General features: G+C 43.0%; 1 protein-coding gene across 6 annotated transcripts in view; it reads right to left on the bottom strand.

Annotated features, from left to right (window-relative positions):
- Positions 1-21,739, bottom strand: part of CCDC85A (coiled-coil domain containing 85A) — a 192,949-nt gene that overhangs the window by 3,310 nt on the left and 167,900 nt on the right. Inside the window, exons 4-5 of one of the 6 annotated variants that reach the window (XM_084625259.1) lie at positions 9,636-9,755; positions 2,546-2,644 (exon numbers count right to left, since the gene is read on the bottom strand). The exons of 2 other annotated variants lie outside the window; for them this stretch is intronic. In XM_084625259.1, coding sequence (XP_084481385.1) covers positions 2,546-2,644; positions 9,636-9,755 — 219 coding nt within the window. Of the gene's footprint in view, positions 1-2,545; positions 2,645-9,635; positions 9,756-20,842; positions 20,876-21,739 lie in introns of those variants that run through there. 3 more of the 6 variants (XM_084625260.1, XM_084625261.1, XM_084625263.1) reach the window with 3 other exon arrangements.

The following is a 21,739-nucleotide window of genomic DNA, read 5'->3' as shown; positions in this document are numbered from 1 at the left end:
ACTAGCACTTTAGGTCCCAAAGTCCCAGATTTAGGTGCCACTAGGATTCACAAAATCCCCACTTAGCTGCCCCCTAACCCTCAAACGTAGTTGGTACCAAACTTTTTGCTGCAAAAGTTCCCTAGTCACCCAGCAATTATGAGGAGGGGGGCGGATTAAGAAGCAGTTCCCTCAAAACTTTTAGCCCAGTGGTTCGGATGTGAAAGATGCCCAATTCCTCTTTATTTTTCAAGAGAGTCATTGGAGCAGGGGGACTGGAATGCCCTATCCACCAGGATATAGAGCCATGCTCACATTGTCTCCAGCTCAGTGACTTCAATTATTTAGCAAAGTGGAACAGCTTCAACTGGCGAGACTGAGGGAGATTCACATCAGACTATCCCATAGCTCAGTGGTTAGGGCCCTCACCTGAGAGGTGATAGATCTCTGTTCAAAACCCTTTTCATCAGGTGCTGGGGAGACTTGAATGGGGGTTAATATCAGAATCTGAATCAGACAACCACATGGGATCTGTTGTTACCAGCAGCCACCTTTGCTTACGTGTAGAAAGCAACCTATATGCGGGCCTTGAAGCTATTCCAGCATATTGAGTTTGGTACTAGTTAGGATTTTCACTGGCACCTGTCTGAAGACATAGAGCAATGTGGGCCAAGCATCTCAGGAGTGGCCGCAAATACCCACATTTGTGCCCACAAAGGCACATTTCCCCTCAATCAAGTAATTGTATGTGGAACCTCATTTGTGTGGGCATGTCTAAACGAGCAGATATGCCCCAGCGTGCTACACAGCAACTCTACAGTGCTCCAGCAAGCCATGCACTAAATAGCAATGTTGACACTGCTGTGGCATGCTAGAAGTTTCCTAGTGAGCCCTGATATACTGTTGATACAAACAGTAGTATTTCAATAAGCACTACGGAACTTTGTGAGCAGTAGCATGGTTCACCTGGACAGTTAGCGTGCAGCACACTGGAGCACCTCAGATTTATGTTGCAGCAAGCTGGGCAGAAGTTCTGGCTTTTGAAAGCCAGCTCACAGTAGCTAATATGAGAGAATAACTCCAAATGTACCTATGATTGTTACTTGTGATAAGACAGTGGCTTGAGGCGCCAATCAAAAATCACACGTTTCACTGTACTAAGCACTGTACAAACGCAAAGTAAAAGATCTATTTAAATGTTATGTAGACACCCAATGTGAATAAAAAGAGGAATGTGTTAGAAATGGTGTCTTTTCCTCTTGAGGAACTGGCATAATTTCCATCATTAATGTGGAATGCAAATGCATCCTGAGGGGAGAATGTGCCCCTTCGTGTAAGTTAGGGGAATCCTTAAGGATGGAAAGTGTGCTGAAAACATTACAAGGCCTTCATATTCTGTGATGCAGACTTTTTATAAACTGAAAAACCACATAGTAGATAAATATTTTTAAAAATAAAACCAAACTTTTCAGACTTGACTATGACTTTGGGGTCTCAACAGTTAGAGTGCCCAACTTGAGATATGTCAGAGGGCTGACCACCTACCCTCTGAAAATCAGGTCCTTTTAAGATGTCCCAAACTGAGCACCTAAAAATTATGGTAACCTCCAAAAATCAACAGTGACTATTGAAAACCCTGACCCAGAACACAGAGGCAAAATGATCACATGACAAACATTTCACCTAACCCCGACTCTTCCCCCCCACCCCCCCGCCCAAAAAAAAACAAAACCAAAAAACCAGGAGCAAAGTAATGATTCTGTAAGTCCTAGGAAACTAGTGAGAATTAAAACAAAAGAATAATTAGCTAATCAAAGGCTTGCTCTTCATCTGAATACACAGGGATAACCTGAGGAGAAACAAAAATTTAAAAAGTTTAAAGAATATAAGCAATAATGGAGTAAAAACATTTAGCTTTTCCCTGCTGAGCAGATGGGAAAAAAAAGAAAAGTATTTTTAAACAAAAATATTAAATTTTAAACTCAAAACATAAGTGCATTGGGAAGAAGTGGTTGTGTCAGATATAATACATGAACATTTCAGATATGAAATTATGTAACTATTGGGAAGTTTTATGGATAACTATAACAATATTTATAATTTAGAAAATATTTTTATCCATAAATCGTAAAGCTCTATGTACAGGTGGGTAATTATTACTAACATTTTATAGATGGGGAAACGAAGGAACCAAGATGTTAATATACCTGCCCAGTGTCACACAGAGATTAGCCATCTTTTAACATCCTAGTCTTGATGACAAAACTGAGAATAAAACCCAGGTCTCCTGAGTCCCATTCTAGTGTCTTATTCACTGGATCACTTTCTCTCTTTATAGATATATATTTATATATTATAACAAAACATGCTGACCAAAGTGTAACAATTATTTAGTTCATAAAAATTCAGTAAATTATATTATTGAAAAATCAGAGTATAAGTGGCTTCATTTTCAAATGAAAACTTTAAAGGCATATTGTCAGCAATTTTTAAATATTAATTACCTGGGTACAAATATTGTTTCAGGTTTCAGTACAGAATACAAAATTAAGCACATTAAACTTACATTGCACATTTCTCTGACTATAGCTTTTTCTGTCTCACTAAGGTCATGATCATATTCTTTACCATGCTGCCGATCTATATTTTCCTGAGCTTCCAAGACCTGGGTATGTTAAAAAAAAAAGTAAATTTTATTTTACAAATGGAATTTGTTCTTCAACTACAATAAGAACATTAAGAAATGTAATCTCTAAAAAGGCCTTTTCAGGGTAAGAATATGCATGTGTAATTGAATAATAGATTTAAGTGTAATGAAGCAGATCAGAGTATGTAGTCAGCACACGTTTCCTCCAGTATACAATGAAATTGGACTAGATTTAAAAACTTGATGCAAAAATTACTGGGTGAGGTTCTATTGCCTCTGTTATGCAGGAGGTCAGAACAGGTGAAACTAATGGTCTCTTTTGGCCTTAAGCTGTGAAAAGGGCTGTACCTTACATCAGTACTATAACCTACATGGAACATGTATACAGTAGCACCTAAAAGATATGAACACCAGAGTTACGGACTTACCGATCAACCGACACCCTGTGAAACTGGAAGTCATCAATCAGACAGTAGTGCAGAGAAAAAGAAAAAAAAAGCAAATACTGTACTGCCTTGGGGCATTAGACCCGAGGCTCTGGGCCTCAGCCACTGGGGGGTTGGTCTCCAGGCGGACGGGGGGCTCAGGGGTTCTAACCCTCGGGAGCCCTGTGACTCCGTTTCTGGCTTCTGCTCTGCAGGGGGTGTCAGGGCTTGGGGCTTCAGCCCCATAGCTCTGCTCCCAGTTTCAGCCCCGGGGGTGCTGGGGCTTGAGCTACAAGGGGAGTGCCAGTTTCAGCCCCAGAGCTCCCCCTGTAGCTAAAGCCCCAATCCCCCCCGCACACACACACCTGCTGAAACCAGGAGTGGAGCTGCTCGGCTGTAGCCCTGAGCCCCAGCGCCCTGCCCCAGCTGAAGCCAGGAACAGAGCTGTGAGGCTGAAGCCCCAATCCCTGGTCCCACAGGCACCAACTCCCTGGTGAAACCAGGAGCGGTCTGGCGCTTCGCACAGGGCAGCTTCGGGGCTGAAGCTCTGAGCCCCAGTGCCCCCCACGAGGCTGAAACCAGGAGCTAAGCTGCAGGGCTGAAATCCAAGTCCCAGCACTCCCCCCAGATCTAAAGCCCTGAGCTCTGGTGCTCCCGGGGGGTAGAAGCCCTGAGCCCCCTGCCGGAAGCCCTGGTGGCCCCTAAGGTCAGAAGCTCCAACACACACACCCTGCTGATAGTCCTGACCCTCCGCCTCTACCCTGCAGTTTCAGCTCCAATTCCCCCATGTCTGAAATCCATCACGTCTTTTTCAGAGTTACTATAATTTCAGAGTTACAGCCCCCATTCCCAAGGTGTCCGTAACTCTGAGGTTCTACTGTATCTCTACATGGAAATATGGCTTTTGGGTGATAAAACAATACTGGCCATTACATAAAAGCATTTGTTTCCATATTAAATGTTCACAGAGTTATTTCATATGTAACCTAGTTATGTAGTCTTTAACCAGGCAAAACTCCCGAAGAAACGGTTGATTCTATTTGGGAAAAAACACTCAAAGGGAAGGATAACCACCTTTAAATCCCTCCTGGCCAGAGGAAAAACCCTTTCACCTGTAAAGGGTTAAGAAGCTAAGATAACCTCACTGGCATCTGACCAAAATGACCAATGAGTAGACAAGATACTTTCAAAGCTGGAGGGGGAGGGGGGAAACAAAGGGTCCTCTCTGTCTGTGTGATGCTTTTGCCGGGACCAGAGCAGGAATGCAGGTCAGAACTCCTGTAAACAGTTAGTAAGCAATCTAGTTAGATATGCGTTAGATTCTGTTTTGTTTAAACTGCTGATACAATAAGTTGTGCTGAATGCGATGTATATTCCTGTTTTTGTATCTTTTTGTAACTTAAGGTTTTGCCTAGAGGGATTCTCTATGTTTTGAATCTGACTACTCTGTAAGGTATTTCCCTTCCTGTTTTTACAGAGGTTTTTCTTTTACTTTTTCTTTAATTAAAATTCTCTTAAGAACCTGATTGCTTTTTCATTGTTCTTAAGATCCAAGGGTTTGGGTCTGTGTTCACCTATGCAAATTGGTGAGGATTTTTATCAAGCCTTCCCCAGAAAAGGGGGTGTAGTGCTTGGGGGGGGGTAGACGTTTCCAAGTGGGCACTTCCCCTGTTATTTTTGTTAGACACTTTGGTGGTGGCAGCATAAGGTCCAGGGATGAAAGGTAAAACAGTTTGTACCTTGGGGACGTTTTAACCTAAGCTGGTAAAAATAAGCTTAGGGGATCTTTCATGCAGGTTCCCACATCTGTACCCTAGAGTTCAGAGTGGGGAAGGAACCTTGACAGGATTCAATTCAAATAAAAAAATCCATGCCATTCACTCAGCCCTACTAATTTAATATTGGTTACTAGAAGTTAACCTCTTCCCATTTAGGATTGAGGATTTAGTGCAAATGTTCTACTTGTCACAAGCAAGAGTGGTATCTATGCTTTCCATTTTACTGGCTAATTAGTCATCTTCTTCCTGTAAATATGCACAGAAACGATGGGCCCATTGACATCAATGTGCTTTGGACTAGGCCATTGGGATTTGGATTCAGGTGAGGATCGTGATTCAGCAGAGCACTTACACAAACACACTTAACTTTGAAGTCAATGGAATTTAAACACATGCTTATCTTAAGCATGTGCTCAAGTGCTTTACTAAACTGAAGCTTGGGGGGCACCTTTCTCAGATACACCACATAGGAGCTGATTTTTTGTGTGCTCTGGAGAATTGCATTTAAAATCAACTTAATGCTTAATAGATTTAAGTTTTGAGGAAAACAAAGTTCTAATTTATTTTATTTTTGCAAAATATATATGAGGTGATGGTGAAAGGTGCTACTCTCTTCTATGTTCTGAGTCACTGAGGTACAAACCCTCAGGATGTAACTCGCCCTATATAGACAATTGTTAAAGGGTCTGTGGGGGTTAAGTCACTCCTGGATGGAAAGTAAAAAAACTTTCCGAAATTCCTTTATGTTGCAGAGCATCTGCACAAAAGGAGGATCAGTGGCCAACTTCACCTTACACTGTGGGTATGTCTACATAGGAATAAAAAACCCACGGCTGGTCTGGGTCAGCTGACTCAAGCTCCCAGAGCTCACGCTGCAAGGCTGAAAAATCACTATGTAGATGTTCAGGTTTAGACTGCCGCCAGAACTTTGGTGATGGTGGTGGGTCGCACAGCTTGGGCTCCAGACCAAGCCTGAATGTCCACACAGAGATTTTGAGCTCTGACAGCCCAAGCTCCACAAGCCCGAATTGGCTGACTCCGGCTAGCTCTTGCCATGCCACAGGAGCTATCCCTATGTAGACATACCCTCAGTGATCCTAAGTCAGGAGCCTTAGGCCTGGTCTACAGTTAGGGCTTGTAAACCAACTAAAAGGTGTAACGGCAACATGCACAAATTAAAGTACATTACCCTCATGTGGATGCTCTCACTCAGAAGTAAAGGATTAAGTTAAGACCACTTTACTCCTGAGTGACATCAGCCAGACAGGGGTTTAATGTGCTTTAAATTGTGCACATGGACTTCACGCATTTAGTTGATTCATCTTAACTTTCCTTAGTGCAGACATTCCTGCAGAAGTTTTACCAGCATAACCATGTCAATTGAGGAGAGGCGGTGATTTTTTAATCAAATAATTATACCAGTGTGTACACACACACACACAGAGTTATATTGATCAAAAAAGACTAATACTGGTATAGCTTATTCCCCTTCCTGTGCTGGAATAAGCTACACCAGAATAAGCACTTTTATACTGCTATTGTAATGCAGTTATAGAAGTTTTTAATGAATTAACTAGACCATAGAATCATAGCATATCAGGGTTGGAAGGGACCTCAGGAGGTCATCTAGTCCAACCCACTGCTCAAAGCAGGACCGATCCCATACTAAATCATCCCAGCAAGGGCTTTGTCAAGCCTGACCTTAAAAACTTCTAAGGAAGGAGATTCTACCACCTCCCTAGGTAACACATTCCAGTGTTTCACCACCCTCCTAGTGAAAAAGTTTTTCCTAATATCCAACCTAAATCTCCCCCACGGCAACTTAAGACCATTACTCCTTGTTCTGTCATCTGCTACCACTGAGAACAGTCTAGAGCCATCCTCTTTGGAACCCCCTTTCAGGTAGTTGAAAACAGCTATCAAATCCCCCCTCATTCTTCTCTTCTGTAGACTAAACATCCCCAGTTCCCTCAGCCTCTCCTCATAAGTCATGTGTTCCAGTCCCCTAATCATTTTTGTTGCCCTCCGCTGGACTCTCTCCAATTTTTCCACATCCTTCTTGTAGTGTGGGGCCCAAAACTGGACACAGTACTCCAGATGAGGCCTCACCAATGTCGAATAGAGGGGAATGATCACATCCCTTGATCTGCTGGTAATGCCCCTACATATACATCCCAAAATGCCATTAGCCTTCTTGGCAACAAGGGCACACTGTTGACTTATATCCAGCTTCTTTTCCACTTTTCTGCAGAACTGCTGCCTAGCCATTCGGTCCCTAGTCTGTAGCAGTGCATGGGATTCTTCCGTCCTAAGTGCAGGACTCTGCACTTGTCCTTGTTGAACCTCATCAGATTTCTTTTGGCCCAATCCTCCAATTTGTCTAGGTCCTCTGTATCCTATCCCTACCCTCCAGCATAGTTTAAAAAAAAACAGTGTAGTTTTAAAAAAAATCAGTAAAAATGTCTAATGTAGACGTGGCCTTGCACAGGGGCTGAGACAGCAACAAAGGACTGTGTTTAAGTACAGAGATTCCAGGAGAGTCCAAGGCTTATCTATACACAAAAGTTTCTCCACTTTATAGATACCAGTGTAGTTAAAGTGGAACAATCCCATTACTGAGTGTTGTTGGTATAAAGGGTTCTTCTACTGGTATAGCTATTCCTATATGGAAAGGGAATAAGCTCTACCTGTATGCTAGTATTATTGTGTTCATACTAGGACTTGTACCACCCCTAACCGAAACAGTTATACTGGTAAGTTTCCAGTACAGACCAGGCCCAAGACAGATAGAGGTCCAAGTGAGCAGCCTCTTGGAGACAGGGCAGTAGAGGGAGTTGCCTTGTGTGTTGTTTGTGACCACCTCTGTTCAAGGGATCAGGACTTGTGTACATTTTTCAGTTTGGCTGAAAGGAAGAAATTTTATTTAACTGGATAAAATGTAGCGCACACAGGGAAATGCCTAGCATCATTTATCTCTATTTTTGCCTGCTGATACAATTCCTATCAGGATAAAAGCAGGGGCAACACAGCACAGAAAATGAAATTTTGGATACATCTAACCATTTTAATAATCCTAATGAGTACTTTACCACTGTAAACACATCCACTTACACCAACTAGCTATCAGACACTGTCAAAAGCATGTTGATAATTGTTCCAATCAAAGCGATTTGTCAGAGGCTATACAGAGCTAACTACAATAATCTTATTTTGTAAATCCACATGATCTCTAGGCTAAATTGTTTTGTGCAGCTTTGTTTTCCATAATGACAGCAGGTGAAATTCACCCATCCTTGGAGGGCACACACAAGACCTTTGGTGCTGCTGAAATATGCACTTCTCAAGCACAGAGGAAACTGAATGGCTTCCCCACCCCTGGATACTACAGGGCTGGGATTTGTACTGCCCCCAAGCAGACTGGGTGTAGATGGTGGCAGGGCAGACTAGGGGAGCAGCCGCTTGAACCTCAATTATGTGCAGGTGGCAGGAGGCTAGTCCTAAGCTAGAGTCGTGGATGCGGGGAGACTACCCGAACCCTTATATTCTGATGAAGAAATGGCTTTTACTGCCACAACGCCTACACATTTCACCAGCATAAAAGCTGTTTACTCAAGCTTTATGTAGGATAATTAAATGTCACCCATCCACATGTAGGATAATTCTCCTTTCCACTAACCAACAAATATTGTCAAATCAATAATGCTCAGTACTTACATAGCATTTTTCATCTTCAAAGAGCTTAACCAATTCTGAGTCCAATATTGCTCATCTTACTCAGGAAAAACTCACGCTGACTTTACTGGCAATTTTGTCTGAGTGAAGAGTGCAAAACTGGGACCCTTAAGTAACTAATTTATCCTTACATCATTGCCTGGTATGGCAGGTAAGGAGTTACAGTGAGTATTATTCCTGTTTTCAAATGAGTAAGCTGTGTAAGAATGATTTGCCTACACCTCACAGAAGGTTATCACTATCAGACCTGGGAGTTCCTGGTTCGATGCTCAGACCATTAGGTCACGCCTTGTCCAAACTGCCCCGAAAGGACAAGAGATTTCTATTGCATAGCTGATGCATATATAGTGGTGGGAACATGTACTTGCACAGTTGCCATGTGAAATCTCATGATATGCTAGATACCTCCTGATAGCTCATTGTAACATTTTGTTTCATTAAGGGAAGTAGTTGCTGCTAAAGTCACAAAGGGCCAGACTGTGAGCCTTCTGCTCACATAATTCCTTAGAAGTCAACAGGACTACTTCCTGTGTGTTCACCAAAGTAAGTAAGAGGTTCACAATCTGGACCCAGGTTAGCATGAGAACTAAAGGGATTTACTCTACCTTCCAGAATGACTCTGAGATTATCGTGCATTGTTTTCAGCACTACATAGTAGGTACATCACACTCTCTGAAAACACATGACAAAGTCCACACCATGCTTGTGCATACTGTATAATTTGGTTTCATTTTTATAAAAAAATGTTTGTGATATTCATATTAATCACCTTATACTATAGCAGAGAATACATCTAGTTCACAGATCTCTTGTCGACCCTTCATCATAATCATTGTCATAAAAGAAAGTAGGTATAATTTACTACGGGAACACAATGGAACCCATTGTGCTAGACACTATACGCTCACAATGGAGAGAGTCCCTGACCCAAAGAGCTCACACTCTAAGTACATGAGTGAAACAAAAAATAATGTTGTATATGAAGATATTGCAGTGATATTGCTCTAAGTACAATGGAACATATGTCAAACAACATACGTAACATTCTGCATATACTGTATGGGAGTGTGTTACCTTAATAGCATTTACCACTGCTTCAGGCTGCTGAGAAGGTGAGACATGTCCACTGAAGCTAGCTGGATGGTTTGGAGAGCAGTAACTCCCATCCGCCCCTGATGGCATCCTAAGGGGACCCTTAGTAGAAAATTAAAAACTATTTAATAATGAAAGGTGTTTGCCACTAATTAAGCAGATGTAAATTTTTTAAAAAGTCAGTTTATCATGTGAGCATGGAGGGCATATTTCATTCAAAACCTTTCCCTATCTCTGTGCCATGCTTGTGCTACTTTCAATAATAAAAAGACCTGAATTAAGTCTAAAACACCTCAGCTACATTGAGCAAATTGCCTGAGTTTGATTCTCGAAAGATACTCGTTACCCTTGTGAGTGGTCACCTACTATCATGGAGAGGAAACCTGGTTAAGTGGTTAGAGCACAAGGCAGAATCAGGTGCTTTGGCTCTATTCTCAGCTTTGCCACTAACTTAACATCTGCAAGGTGTTCTACCAAGGTCTGTCTGTGCAGAGCAGCTTGCTGTCCTGGAGCCTCACTGAAATCTTGAGCATGCCACTGAACTTTTCTGTGGCTCAGTTTTCCCATCTGGGAAATTAGGATACTTACTGACAGTCTTCAGAAGGGTGTTGTGAAGCTTAAAGGGAAACAGTTTTGGCCCCAAATATACTTGTCACCGTTCAGGGCAACTGCACCTGTTTTCACCTCCATGGTCCAGCTCCTCAGCTGTCACCTCTCTTGGGAAGAGACCTGTGTCTCTCTCCCTCCTGACCAGGGTTTTTCCAAGCCGCACAGTTCCCTGCCTACACTGAGTTCCCAGCAAGTCAGACTACGCAGGCCTGCTTTGCTTTCTCCTCAGAGGCTATACACAGAACAATTGCCCTCAGTTAAAAGTTTCCACACAGCCCATTCTGAGCAAACACATATATTTTTAAGATGAAGGCATTACAAAGGAAACATATTACAACAATAAACAAAACCTACACACATGCTAATAAGCTTAGCAGAGATCATCCCAATTCCAGCAAGGGCTCAGGAAGGATTCAGTCCATGAAATCCCACCAAGGGGTTTTTCTGGGGTCACAAGTTCAGAACAGCCTTTGTTCAGAACAAGCACACCCAGGACTCAGAGTCACTCATTTATACAGTTTGGGTCTTTGGTCTTGGGACCCTGGGAACAGATAATCAGCAAAGGTCCCCTCCTCAGGGTGAAACTTCAAAAGATGAGCTCTTGTATACCCAGAGAAGGTATATTCCCCTGGAGATTTTCTGGGAGACCCACCTAGCTTTGTTTGTCCCATAAGTTCATTTTTGTCTGGCACATTGTTTTAAACAGCCCTTTGATGCTCATAACACTTCCCAGGGTTTACACTGGTCACATCTCCCCTACTGAAGTTACATAGAATTGCACATTAACACAAACTTTGCATTTTGAATACAATGGACTCCAAAGGTACTTAAACTTAATTCATTAAGGTTTTTTTCCCCCAGGATTTTGCAGGAAATCACTGTATCTGTCACAGTAGGTTTTGAGAATGCCTAACCTCAATCAAAATGTTTCCATGAATGGGGGGTTGGATTTTTTAATTCCAGTTAAATTGACTGGGAAGAGTTAAAATTTTGGAACATTCCCCTGTAGGGTTTGCAGCCCAAATACTGCTGTGTCTTATTTGGAGAGGAGCAGTGTGAGTGGGGAAAGATACATGACTCCTGATTTATCCTTTCCCCACTTTAAACATATGCAGTCTGCTGAAAATAAAGTGACAGGTGGTCCCTCGAAAGTCACCTGCATTCTCTCTCTGCTTGTGCAATGGCATCAAATGTTACCAGCCTTGGAAGCAGCTCCCATTTATGGAGATATGGCTCAGACAGCAGCCTGGCAAGTCCATCTTTTTCTTTACTTGTGGCCTGTGGCATTCAAAAATGCCATGGGTAGCTCAGTAGTGGATCTTCTGCCACTCTGAGAGGAGTGTAGATTTCAGGTGAGTAGGGGAATGAGGCAGTGAAGGAAAAGGAAAGGCGATGAGAGGAATTTTAAAAGTGTAACAATACAAAAACTCAAAAGAAAAAAAGAAAAAAAAACACCACAGCAAACAAACAATGGAACAGAGACAGAAATGGATAGGGGAGAGGGAAAGCCAAGAGAGTAGCAGCTGTCCTGGGATGAGAAGATGCAGGATCCATCTACACTGCAATAAAAAACCTGTGGCACCAGGTCTCAGAGCCTGGGTCAACTGACTCAGGGTATGTCTATACTTACCAGATATCGACACTGTGGCGATCGATCCACCTGGGGTCAATTTAGTGGGTCTAGTGAAGACCCACTAAATCGACTGCAGATAGCTCTCCCATCAACTAAGGTACTCCACTGGAATGAGAAGCATAAGGTAAGTCAACAGGAGAGTTTCTCTCATTGACCCAGCATGGTGTAGACACCGCAGTAAGCTGACCTAAGCTAAATCCACTCCAGCTACGTTATCATGTTATTGTGTAACCTAGGTCGACTTAACCCTATAGTGTAGACTTATCCTCAGTCTCACAGGGTTTAGGCTGCAGGGCAAAAATTGCACTGTAGAAGCTTGGGCTCAGGCTGGACCCCAGGCTCTGAGACTCACCCTCCATATAGGCTCCAGCCCAAGCCTGAACATCCACACTGCAACTTTTAGCCCCACAGCATGAGCTCCATGCACCTGAGTCAGCTGACCTGGGCCAGCCGTGGCCATGCCACAGATCTTTTATTGCAGTGTAGATGTGCCCTAAGGGGATGCTCCAGCATAAAGAGTTTGGGGACCAGCATGATCTAGTGGATGAAGCACTGAGGAAAACTGGGTTGTATTCCTGGCTCTGCCATTAATCTGTTGTGAGACCTTGGTAAGTCACTCCCCGCTCTTAGACAAAGGTCAGAAGGGACCATTATGATCATCTAGTCTGACCTCCTGCACAATGCAGGCCACAGAATCTCATCCACCCACTCCTACAATAAACCTCTCACCTATGTCTGAGCTATTGAAGTCCTCAAATCATGGTTTAAAGACTTCAAGGTGCAGAGAATCCTCCAGCAAGTGACCCGTGCCCCATATGGTAGAGGAAGGCGAAAACCCCCCAGGACCTCTTCCAATCTGCCCTGGAGGAAAATTCCTTCCCGACCCCAAATATGGTGATCAGCTGAACCCTGAGCATGTGGGCAAGATTCACCAGCCAGATACCCAGGAAAGAATTCTCTGTAGTAACTCAGATCCTACCCCATTTAACATCCCATCACAGGCCATTGGGCCTATTTCTACCATGAATAGTTAAAGATCAATTAATTACCAAAATCATGTTATCCCATCATACCATCTCCTCCATAAACTTATCAAGTTTAATCTTGAAGCCAGATAGGTCTTTACCCCCCACTACTTTCCTTGGAAGGCTGTTCCAGAACTTTACTCCTCTGATGGTTAGAAACCTTCATCTAATTTCAAGTCTAAACTTCCCGATGGCCAGTTTATATCCATTTGTTCTTGTGTCCACATTGGTACTGAGCTTAAATAATTCCTCTTCCTCCCTGTTATTTATCCCTCTGATATATTTATAGAGAGCAAACATATTTCCCCTCAGCCTTCTTTTGGTTAGGCTAAACAAGCCAAGCTCCTTGAGTCTCCTTTCTTAAGACAGGTTTTCCATTCCTCGGATCATCTAGTAGCCCTTCTCTGTATCTGTTCCAGTTTGAATTCATCCTTCTTAAGCATGGGAGACCAGAACTGCACAAAGTATTCCAGATGAGTTCTCACCAGTGCCTTGTATAATGGTACTAACACCTCCTTATCTCTACCGGAAATACCTCTCCTGATGCATCCCAAGACTGCATTAGCTTTTTTCATGGCCATATCACATTGGTGGCTCATAATCATCTGTGGTCAACCAATACTCCAAGGTCCTTCTCCTCCTCCGTTACTTCTAATGTATGCGTCCCCAGCTTATAACTAAAATTCTTGTTATTAATCCCTAAATGCATGACCTTACACTTCTCATTATTAAATTTCATCCTATTACTATTACTCCAGTTTACAAGGTCATCCATTCCTTTCCACCTCCAGGACTTCTGGGTTTTCCATTCACTCTCCCTTGGACAACTTTCACAATGCTAGCTGGACCTACACACAGCTGTGAAAGTCTGCCCTTCCCTGATTCCTCCTTTCCCGCCAAGCGTCTGTGTGTTTGCATGTGCTGTTGCTTGTGCAATAAAAGCAAACTTTTATAATGGTAAATCGTCTTTATCTTTTTTCTACAGGGTGAGATTGCAGGCACTGCCAATACATGCACAGGCATTTTAATCACTTTATTACAAGAATATAAGGCCCCAAATGTCACCATTGCCCCCTAGGAAAACTATATGTCATGTACCATTGAAGCAACTCAGACAGAGATATATGTTACTGGTGGTCATTGTCAAAGTGCTGCCTCAAAGCCTCCCTGATTCGAATAGCTCCCCTCTGGGCTCTTCTGACAGCCCTGGTATCTGGCTGCTCAAAATCAGCGGGCAAGCAGTCTGCCTCTGCACTCCACCCCTGAGAAAACCTTTCACCTTAGCTTCACAGAGCTTATGCAATGTACAGCACGCAGCTATGACCATAGGAATATTATCCTCAGTGAGGTACAACATGTCATAAAGGCATCGCCAGCGCACCTCTAATTTGCCAAAGGCACATTCAACTGTCATCTGGCACCTACTGAGCCTGTTGTTGTACAGCTCCTTACTGCTGTCCAGGTGTCCTGTGTAAGGTTTCATGAGCCATGGCTGTAAGGGGTATGCAGGGTCCCCCATGATCACGATGGGCATTTCAACACCCCCCACAGTAATCTTCTGGTTAGGAAAGAAAGTCCCCGCTTGCAGCTTTCTCTACAGGCCCATGTTCCTGAAGATGCATGCGTCATGTACCTTCCCAGACCACCCCAATTTGATGTCAGTGAAACGCCCTGAGTGAACCACAAGAGCCTGCAACACCATGGAGAAGTATCCATTCCTATTGATGTACTCCATCGCAACGTGGTCTGGTGCCAAAATTGGAATATGTGTGCCATCTATCACCCCTCCAAAGTTAGGAGAAACTATTTCTGCAAAGCTGTCCACTATTTCATGCGCATTGCCCAGAGTCACAGTCCTTTGTAGCAGGATGCGATTTATTGCCCTCCACACTTGCATTAACACAGCCCAACAGTCGATTTCCCCACTCCAAATTGATTAGCAACCAACTGGTAGCAGTCTGGAGTTGCCAGCTTCCACACAGCAATTGCCACACACTTCTCTACCGAGAGGGCTGCTCTCATTCTGGTGTTCTTGCACCGCAGATCTGGGGTGAGCTCCGTGCACAGTTCCAGGAAGGTGGCTTTCCGCATCTGAAAATTCTTTAGCCACTGCTCATCATCACACACCTGCATGACGATACAATCCCCCATTTACTGCTTGTTTCCCAAGCCCAAAAGTGATGGTTTACCCTGTGCACCTACTCTGTGAATGCCAAACGCAATCTAAAGTTGCTCCTATCCACACCACGGAGAATGTCAGGTGCCTGCGAGTCTTCCATAGTTAGGAACTTCACGATTAACTGCACTGCCATCCGTGATGTCTTCATAACAGTTAACAGAGCATAGGAGAGCAGCACGGGATCCATCCCTTCTCACAAAGATGCCGGGGTTTGGAAAAATGCAGTGAAAGAAAGCCGGAAGCCCATGGAGTACATGGACAGAAAGCAATGCATCACGGGACATTTAGCACTGTCCCAAGATGCGCCGCGATCCGCTCCATCATCCCACAATACCTAGTGACAGAAGGAGGTACCCATAGTACATTGCTCACTCCGTCGATGATGGTGCTCCAACTCTGGATGCGATCTGTCAACAGACGGAGCAAGTGTGAACAGGAAATTGCGATTTTTATTATGTTGACATCACTTTTGTCGAAACAAATTGGTAGTGTAGACATGGCCTAACTGTCAGTATCAAAGCAGGCCAGTCAGACAGCCTGTTACCCAGTAGACTGACAGACTCATAGAGTTAAGGCCAACAGGGATATTAGATTATCTAGTCTGACTTCCTGTATATCACAGGACATTACATTTCACTGTTAGCCCTTTACAGAGTCGCATAAATTGTTTGGCATCTCTTCCAGAAAGGCATCCAGTATTGACATGAAGAAATCAAGAAATGGAGAATTTACTCATTCCCTAGGAAGTTTATTCCAATGGTTGATCACCATTAAAAAATAAGGCACTGTTGGGCCTTATTTATAATTTGAATTTATCTGGTTTTAACGTCCAGCCACTGGTTCTTGTTCAGCCTCTCTCTGGTAGATTAAAGAGCACTTTAGTATACGGTATTTTCTCCTCATGAAGGTACTCTTCTTCTGTTTCCCTTCTCACCCTTTGTCTGTCCTGGCCATTTACATTGTAAACTATACAAGGCAGGGGCTGTCTCTCACACTGACCATGTCTACACTATAGACTTCATCCAGCATAGCTATGCCGGCCAGAGGTGTGAATCTTGACTGACACAGCTGTGTAGACAGAAGCCGATAAAAACTGCATCAACACTAGAAGAACTTTGTATACTGGTACTACTATAGTATACTGGAAAAGGTATCACTAGTGTAGACATGGCCTATGTGCTTAGCTGGGGCTTTTAGGTACTTCTGTAATAGAAATAGAAAAATCATAATAGCCCCTGATCTATGCATTTAACAACAAACAACAACAGTTAGTTATTCTTTTCAGTATGGACTTGAAGTTACAATGCCAACTCTACTAGCTAACTACACATTAGCTGTTTGAGCACCTGAACTTGCAGTATTCAAAGTAGTTCCTTGAGCGATGATAGGGAGTACAAGGCAAAACTGCTGTGCTGAGGTAACCTTATCTAGCAGCCTACTTTGGTGAAATGCTAAAAATACAGTCTTGCAATAGCAACCCACTAACAACAGAGAGAAACAGCTATGTAATACACTTATGAGGTGCTGATGATGTTTTCAACTGGACCTGTTCTAATATGATCCCTTGCTGTTTTCATTCTTCACCCAGAACTTAATTTAAAAAGGAAGAAAACCATGCAAAGCAAAGCAAAGCATTTAGAAGTTGCTAAAATAGAGGAAAACACGTCTCCTTCCAGCATTTTTTTCTTGGAAATACTGTATTATATATAAAATTCCCTAATTATTTGTTCTGTAGAAAGGGAAATGCATTTCTATAATAAATAATAATAAATAATAATAATAATAATAATAGTGCCAAGAGCCTCCAATGAAAATCAGTGCCTCATTGTGCTAGGTCCTATGCAAACACATAGTATGAGACAGTCTCTCTCTCAAAGAGCCTGCAATCGAAATAGAAAATACAAAGGGAGGGAGGGGAAACAGGCACTGGAAAGTGATATGCAACTGAATTCTCTGACAATATTGCATAAGAAACAGCCTGAGTTTGTATGTTCTGAGTGATTTCATGAAAACATTTTGGGCCTGCATCTCCATTATGTTACACCTGATATAGATATTTACACCAGTGCAAAGTGTAAATGACTGCACAAGATGAAGGGAACAGAGAATTGTCTGATAATTACAGACAAGGGGGCCTGATCCTGAGACTTCCTGGGAATTCACAGCACACTGAGATTGTGGGATTGAGCCCCATGTGTGAAAAATCCTAGAAATAAAGGCATAGCTACAGAAATGAGAATGCTCCTATATAGACATCATAAATTGTATGCTGAACACATGTAAATGAGTGTTGAGATCAGCATTTGAAACTAGTTTAGGTTCTCAAGCATCTCATCCTGTACCGTTCATCTTTTCAAAGGATGTTGGGGTTTTTCTTTTTTATAAGGAAGTGATTAAAACAATTGTAACTGATGGCATATGAACCTAGTAATTGGGCTGATAACACTGACGTACAAATGTATTTACCACAATATATAGTGAATCTTACAGTTCTCCAAAGTGATACACTGGTATCAATTTAGGAAGGGAGTTTGGATTTATTTTTCTGTTATATAAAATAAAAATTTATAGATCTGGACAAGCCTAAAGCTACCCTTCTGAAAAGGAAATAACTATACAAGGGGGCGGGAGGAAAGGAGTAATAAAATAGATTGGAGCAATTCTGTTTTGGGAAAAATTCTCTCAGGTCCCTTTGTTTTCTTATGAGTCAATATTTTCAGTTTCTTTAAAACTCTGGCCAATTTCAAATTGTGTAAAAATATTGATATTAAAAGCAAGGAAAATACAAGACTTTGCACACACATCTAAAATCTCCCAAATGCCAGAAAATATGAGTCCTGCGAGTTGTGCTGCTTTCAGAGTCCACGCCTTCCTGCAGGCACTGTGCTTTCTTCCAGGAAGTCACTTCTGTGTACGCACAGAATGCTTACCCCCCGTTATTGCCCCTGACTGAACATGAGAACTAGTTGTGAATATTCATGGTTCAAAGCCACCACTGTTCTCAAGGCAAATCCAACGCACACGTTCATAAGAGATGTTTGAAAAATTAATCTTTTCCCCTCAGGCGTCCATCCCCTTTTGTCCTTTCACAAGAGGCAACAGCTTCCTATGTGCTACAAAATGTGCTTTGCTGCCCCTGATTGCCATACATCTGAGCAGCTCAATGTGTTTTACAAAGACTCTCCCAAAGTTGTTTACTTTCTGAGGGTAGACTCTAAAGATAGTCCTTAGCTTTTCATTTTGGATCTGGACATCAAGCATTCCAAAGCTGGGACTTTTTGGAGCTCAGGTTTTGGTTTGGCCCATTAAGTAAATAACAGTTCAGAGTCAAAGAACTGGTGGGGGATCTCAGTGCCACCAACTTTGGTGTACTTCCTTATCAGGAGTTTTGGTCTGGGCCATCTCTGGCAAATAGTGGCAGTGCTGTACCATGAGACTGATCTTCTGCAGCAGTACTGAGAGGAGACAAGCATCCCGCTTGTGAACTAATAAATAAAGGATAAGGTCAAGGTTTTCTAAAGAAACTACAGTAAAAGCTGTTTTATCTGGCACTTCACCAACCGGAAAGTTCTATAAACAGGTATTTCTGATCTTCCTTGAAATTCCAGTTTATAGTCTGGTTGGCGCGGAGCTGGTGCGGTGCTGGGGCATGGAAGAGGGTGTGGAACACGGGTTCTGGGAGGGAGTTTGGGTGTGGAAGGAGGCTCAGGGCAGTGGATTGGGAAGTGGGAGAAGGTGTGCGGTGCCGGATCTTGGGGGTACTCACCTCGGGCAGCTTCCCACAAGTGGCGACTTGTCCCGGGTGCTCCTAGGCAGAGGCGCAGCAGGCAGCTCTGCACACTGCATCTGCCCACAGGTGCTGCCCCCGCAGCTCCCATTGGCTGTGGTTCCCAGACAGTGTGAGCTGTGGAGCCAGTGCTCGGGGCAGTGGCAGCACATGGAGCTGTCTGCCATGCCTCTGCCTAAGAGCAGCTGGGACAGGTTGCCACTTGCAGGGAGCTGCCCGAGGTGAGCACTGCCCAGATCCGGCACCCTGCACCACCTCCTGTGCCCCAACCTGCCGCCCCGAGCCCCCTCCTGCACCCAAACTCCCTCAGAGAGTCCGCGCTCCACACCCCCTCCCACGCCCCAACTCTCAGCCCCGCATCCCCTCCTGCACCCAAACTTCCTTCATTTTAGTTAACTGGCATTTTTCATTTACTGGCACCCCCAATTCCCTCAACATGCCGGATAAAATAGGTTTTACTGTAGTAATTGGAGTGCCTCCATTTTTGGGTGTTTAACCTGAGACCTCCAAAAGGGGACCAATTTTCAGAAGGAAAGTGCTTAGCACTTTTTGAGAATCAAGCCTCTTTGAGGTGTCTCAAAAGAGACACTCCAAAACGAGGCAAACAAAACCTATAGTCACTTTTGAAAATCATGATCTGTGTTTGGAAAATGTAAAGAAAAATAAAGCTGATTCTTATATTGAAAGTGAAACTGGGTAAAAGTCTTGGTATTCTGATGATTGATGGATGCCAAGTGAAGTCTTGGATGATTCTGCAGCACAGCACTCTATTAAATACCCAAAAGAAGTACCTACATAGTTACTAATTACAACATGAACTTCTTAGGGTGGTCAGGAGCCTGCCACATGAGAGGAGTGGAGTGGCTGAATTCCACCCCCATTGAAGAAAGCATTTAGAAACAGGTCCTTGCCTCTTCATTAAAATCAGTGCACTCAGGGTTCCGTCACCCCATAACTGCAGGACCTCTCACACCTTATTCTGAGGCAGCTAGTTCTGGCTCCTGACAAGCTCCAGCACACATACAGGTAGGGACACACCCAGCTGCAGATGCTGTGATCAGCTCTGCATGGGGAGGCTACAGCTAAGGAGCTGCCCAGCTGCTCGAGTGCACACCCCCCTCAGGAGTTTAAACCCAAAATTATACCGTCTTGTGCTGCACAGAGATCTGTACAGTGTAAGCTCATGAAATTTGCCCCCTCCCTCAATGTGGAGAAGGATATGCAACAGCTTTCTGCCCAAAGTTATGACTCTCCCACACTGGTTTTAGACAAAGCAAAAATAAGTTTATTAACTACAAAAACAGATTTTAAGTGATTATAAGGGATAGTAAATAGACCAAAGCAGATTACCTAGCAAACAAACAAATCATGCGAACTAAGCTTAATATACTCAAGAGATTGTATATGAGTTGCAAATTCTTACCCTAAATGATGATTCAAGCAGGCTGCAGAGATTCTTAAGGGGCTAGCTGCACTTGCTTACAGCTTAAAAACACCAGGTGTTCCTTTCACAGGCTAAAAATCCCTTTAGCTTGGGTCCAACACTTCCTCCCAGTTCAGTCCGTGTTCCTCAGATGTTTCCTAGAGTCTCTTTGGGGCAGGAGTCAGTGAAGAACTATGATGATGTCACTCCCCTGTCTTAAATAGCTTCCGCATGTGGCAGGAACCCCTTGTCTCAAAGTTTGGTTCCCACACCAGTCAGTGGAAAAACAGTGGTATTCCAAGATGGAGTCGTAACCAGGTCACCTGGTTACATGTCCCTGTAGTGCCACAGCAGCCATTGCTCAGAGGCTGTTTGTAGCGTCCTCAGAAAGATTCCCCGTTGGGAGATGAGCTTCTTCTAAAACCTACTGTTTTCTCCTAATGGCTCATCAACCTGAATGGGCCCTTCCAAGCCAGCCATCTAGACTCAACATCCTCTGCCTAGTGGGCGTTTCCCAGGTGTAAACACATTTGTCAATATTCATAACTTCAGATACAAAGTGACATCTGTATACAAATAGGATAATAATATTCAGTAAATCATAACCTTTCCAATGGTATCTCACATGACCTATCTTGCATAAAATACACCATAGTTATGCCATAATCATATCATAATATCTCTATGAAGAATATGGGGTGCAGTGTCCTACCCACCCTCCCCTGTTACCCTCTCATTCTTGCAAGACAGAGGGTATATTTGCTGATATTTGATAAACTCCACTTACAAGACCATGCTGTGAGGAAAAGGCCATTAAGACAAACCAGCAAGGAGTTGGTTGGAAATAATCCTCTTGATTAAAATGTACATTATGTTATTTTTGTTTACTACATTTCTTGCTTTTGTAGATCTCAGAAAACCTCCATTTTTTTCAGGTTTTTTAAAAATTTCTTCAATGAAGAAGGCATCTTAAAACTATAGTCTCTGAATTCCCATCTGATGGTCAAAAACCTTTTCAGATGGATATTTCCAACTGCATTCACTTGCTGTTTCTGAATCTTTACTTAGAGCAGATCTCATCCCTAAATAATGATATAACTAGACTAGCCTTTCACAACCCACAGCACAGAGCCTGAAAAAGCATGCACTAATCTCCAGCTAAACAGGACATTGAACAGCAAAACTGAGGACTGCATGTGCCATTTTTTAAAAAAATCAGTTTACAAAATAAATAAATCTCAAAGGTAGTGGATACTGACAACTGACATGTGACAGGGGCATAACTTTTTGTAACCATGACCCAGTAAATGAAGCAGTCTCTTATTAGCAATCCTATATGCCTCCTATATCATGTAATATCAGAAGGGAAGTAAATCTCTGGCAAAAAACACACGATGTCAAGACCCTATTATGCACAGTTGAATGGATAA

This window comes from Lepidochelys olivacea (genome assembly GCF_965140295.1).
Source record: "Lepidochelys olivacea isolate rLepOli2 genome assembly, chromosome: 3".
Classification (NCBI taxonomy): Eukaryota; Metazoa; Chordata; order Testudines; family Cheloniidae; genus Lepidochelys; species Lepidochelys olivacea.
The sequence above is the reverse complement of the archived record's forward strand: the minus strand, read 5'-3'. Positions and strand labels throughout refer to the sequence as shown.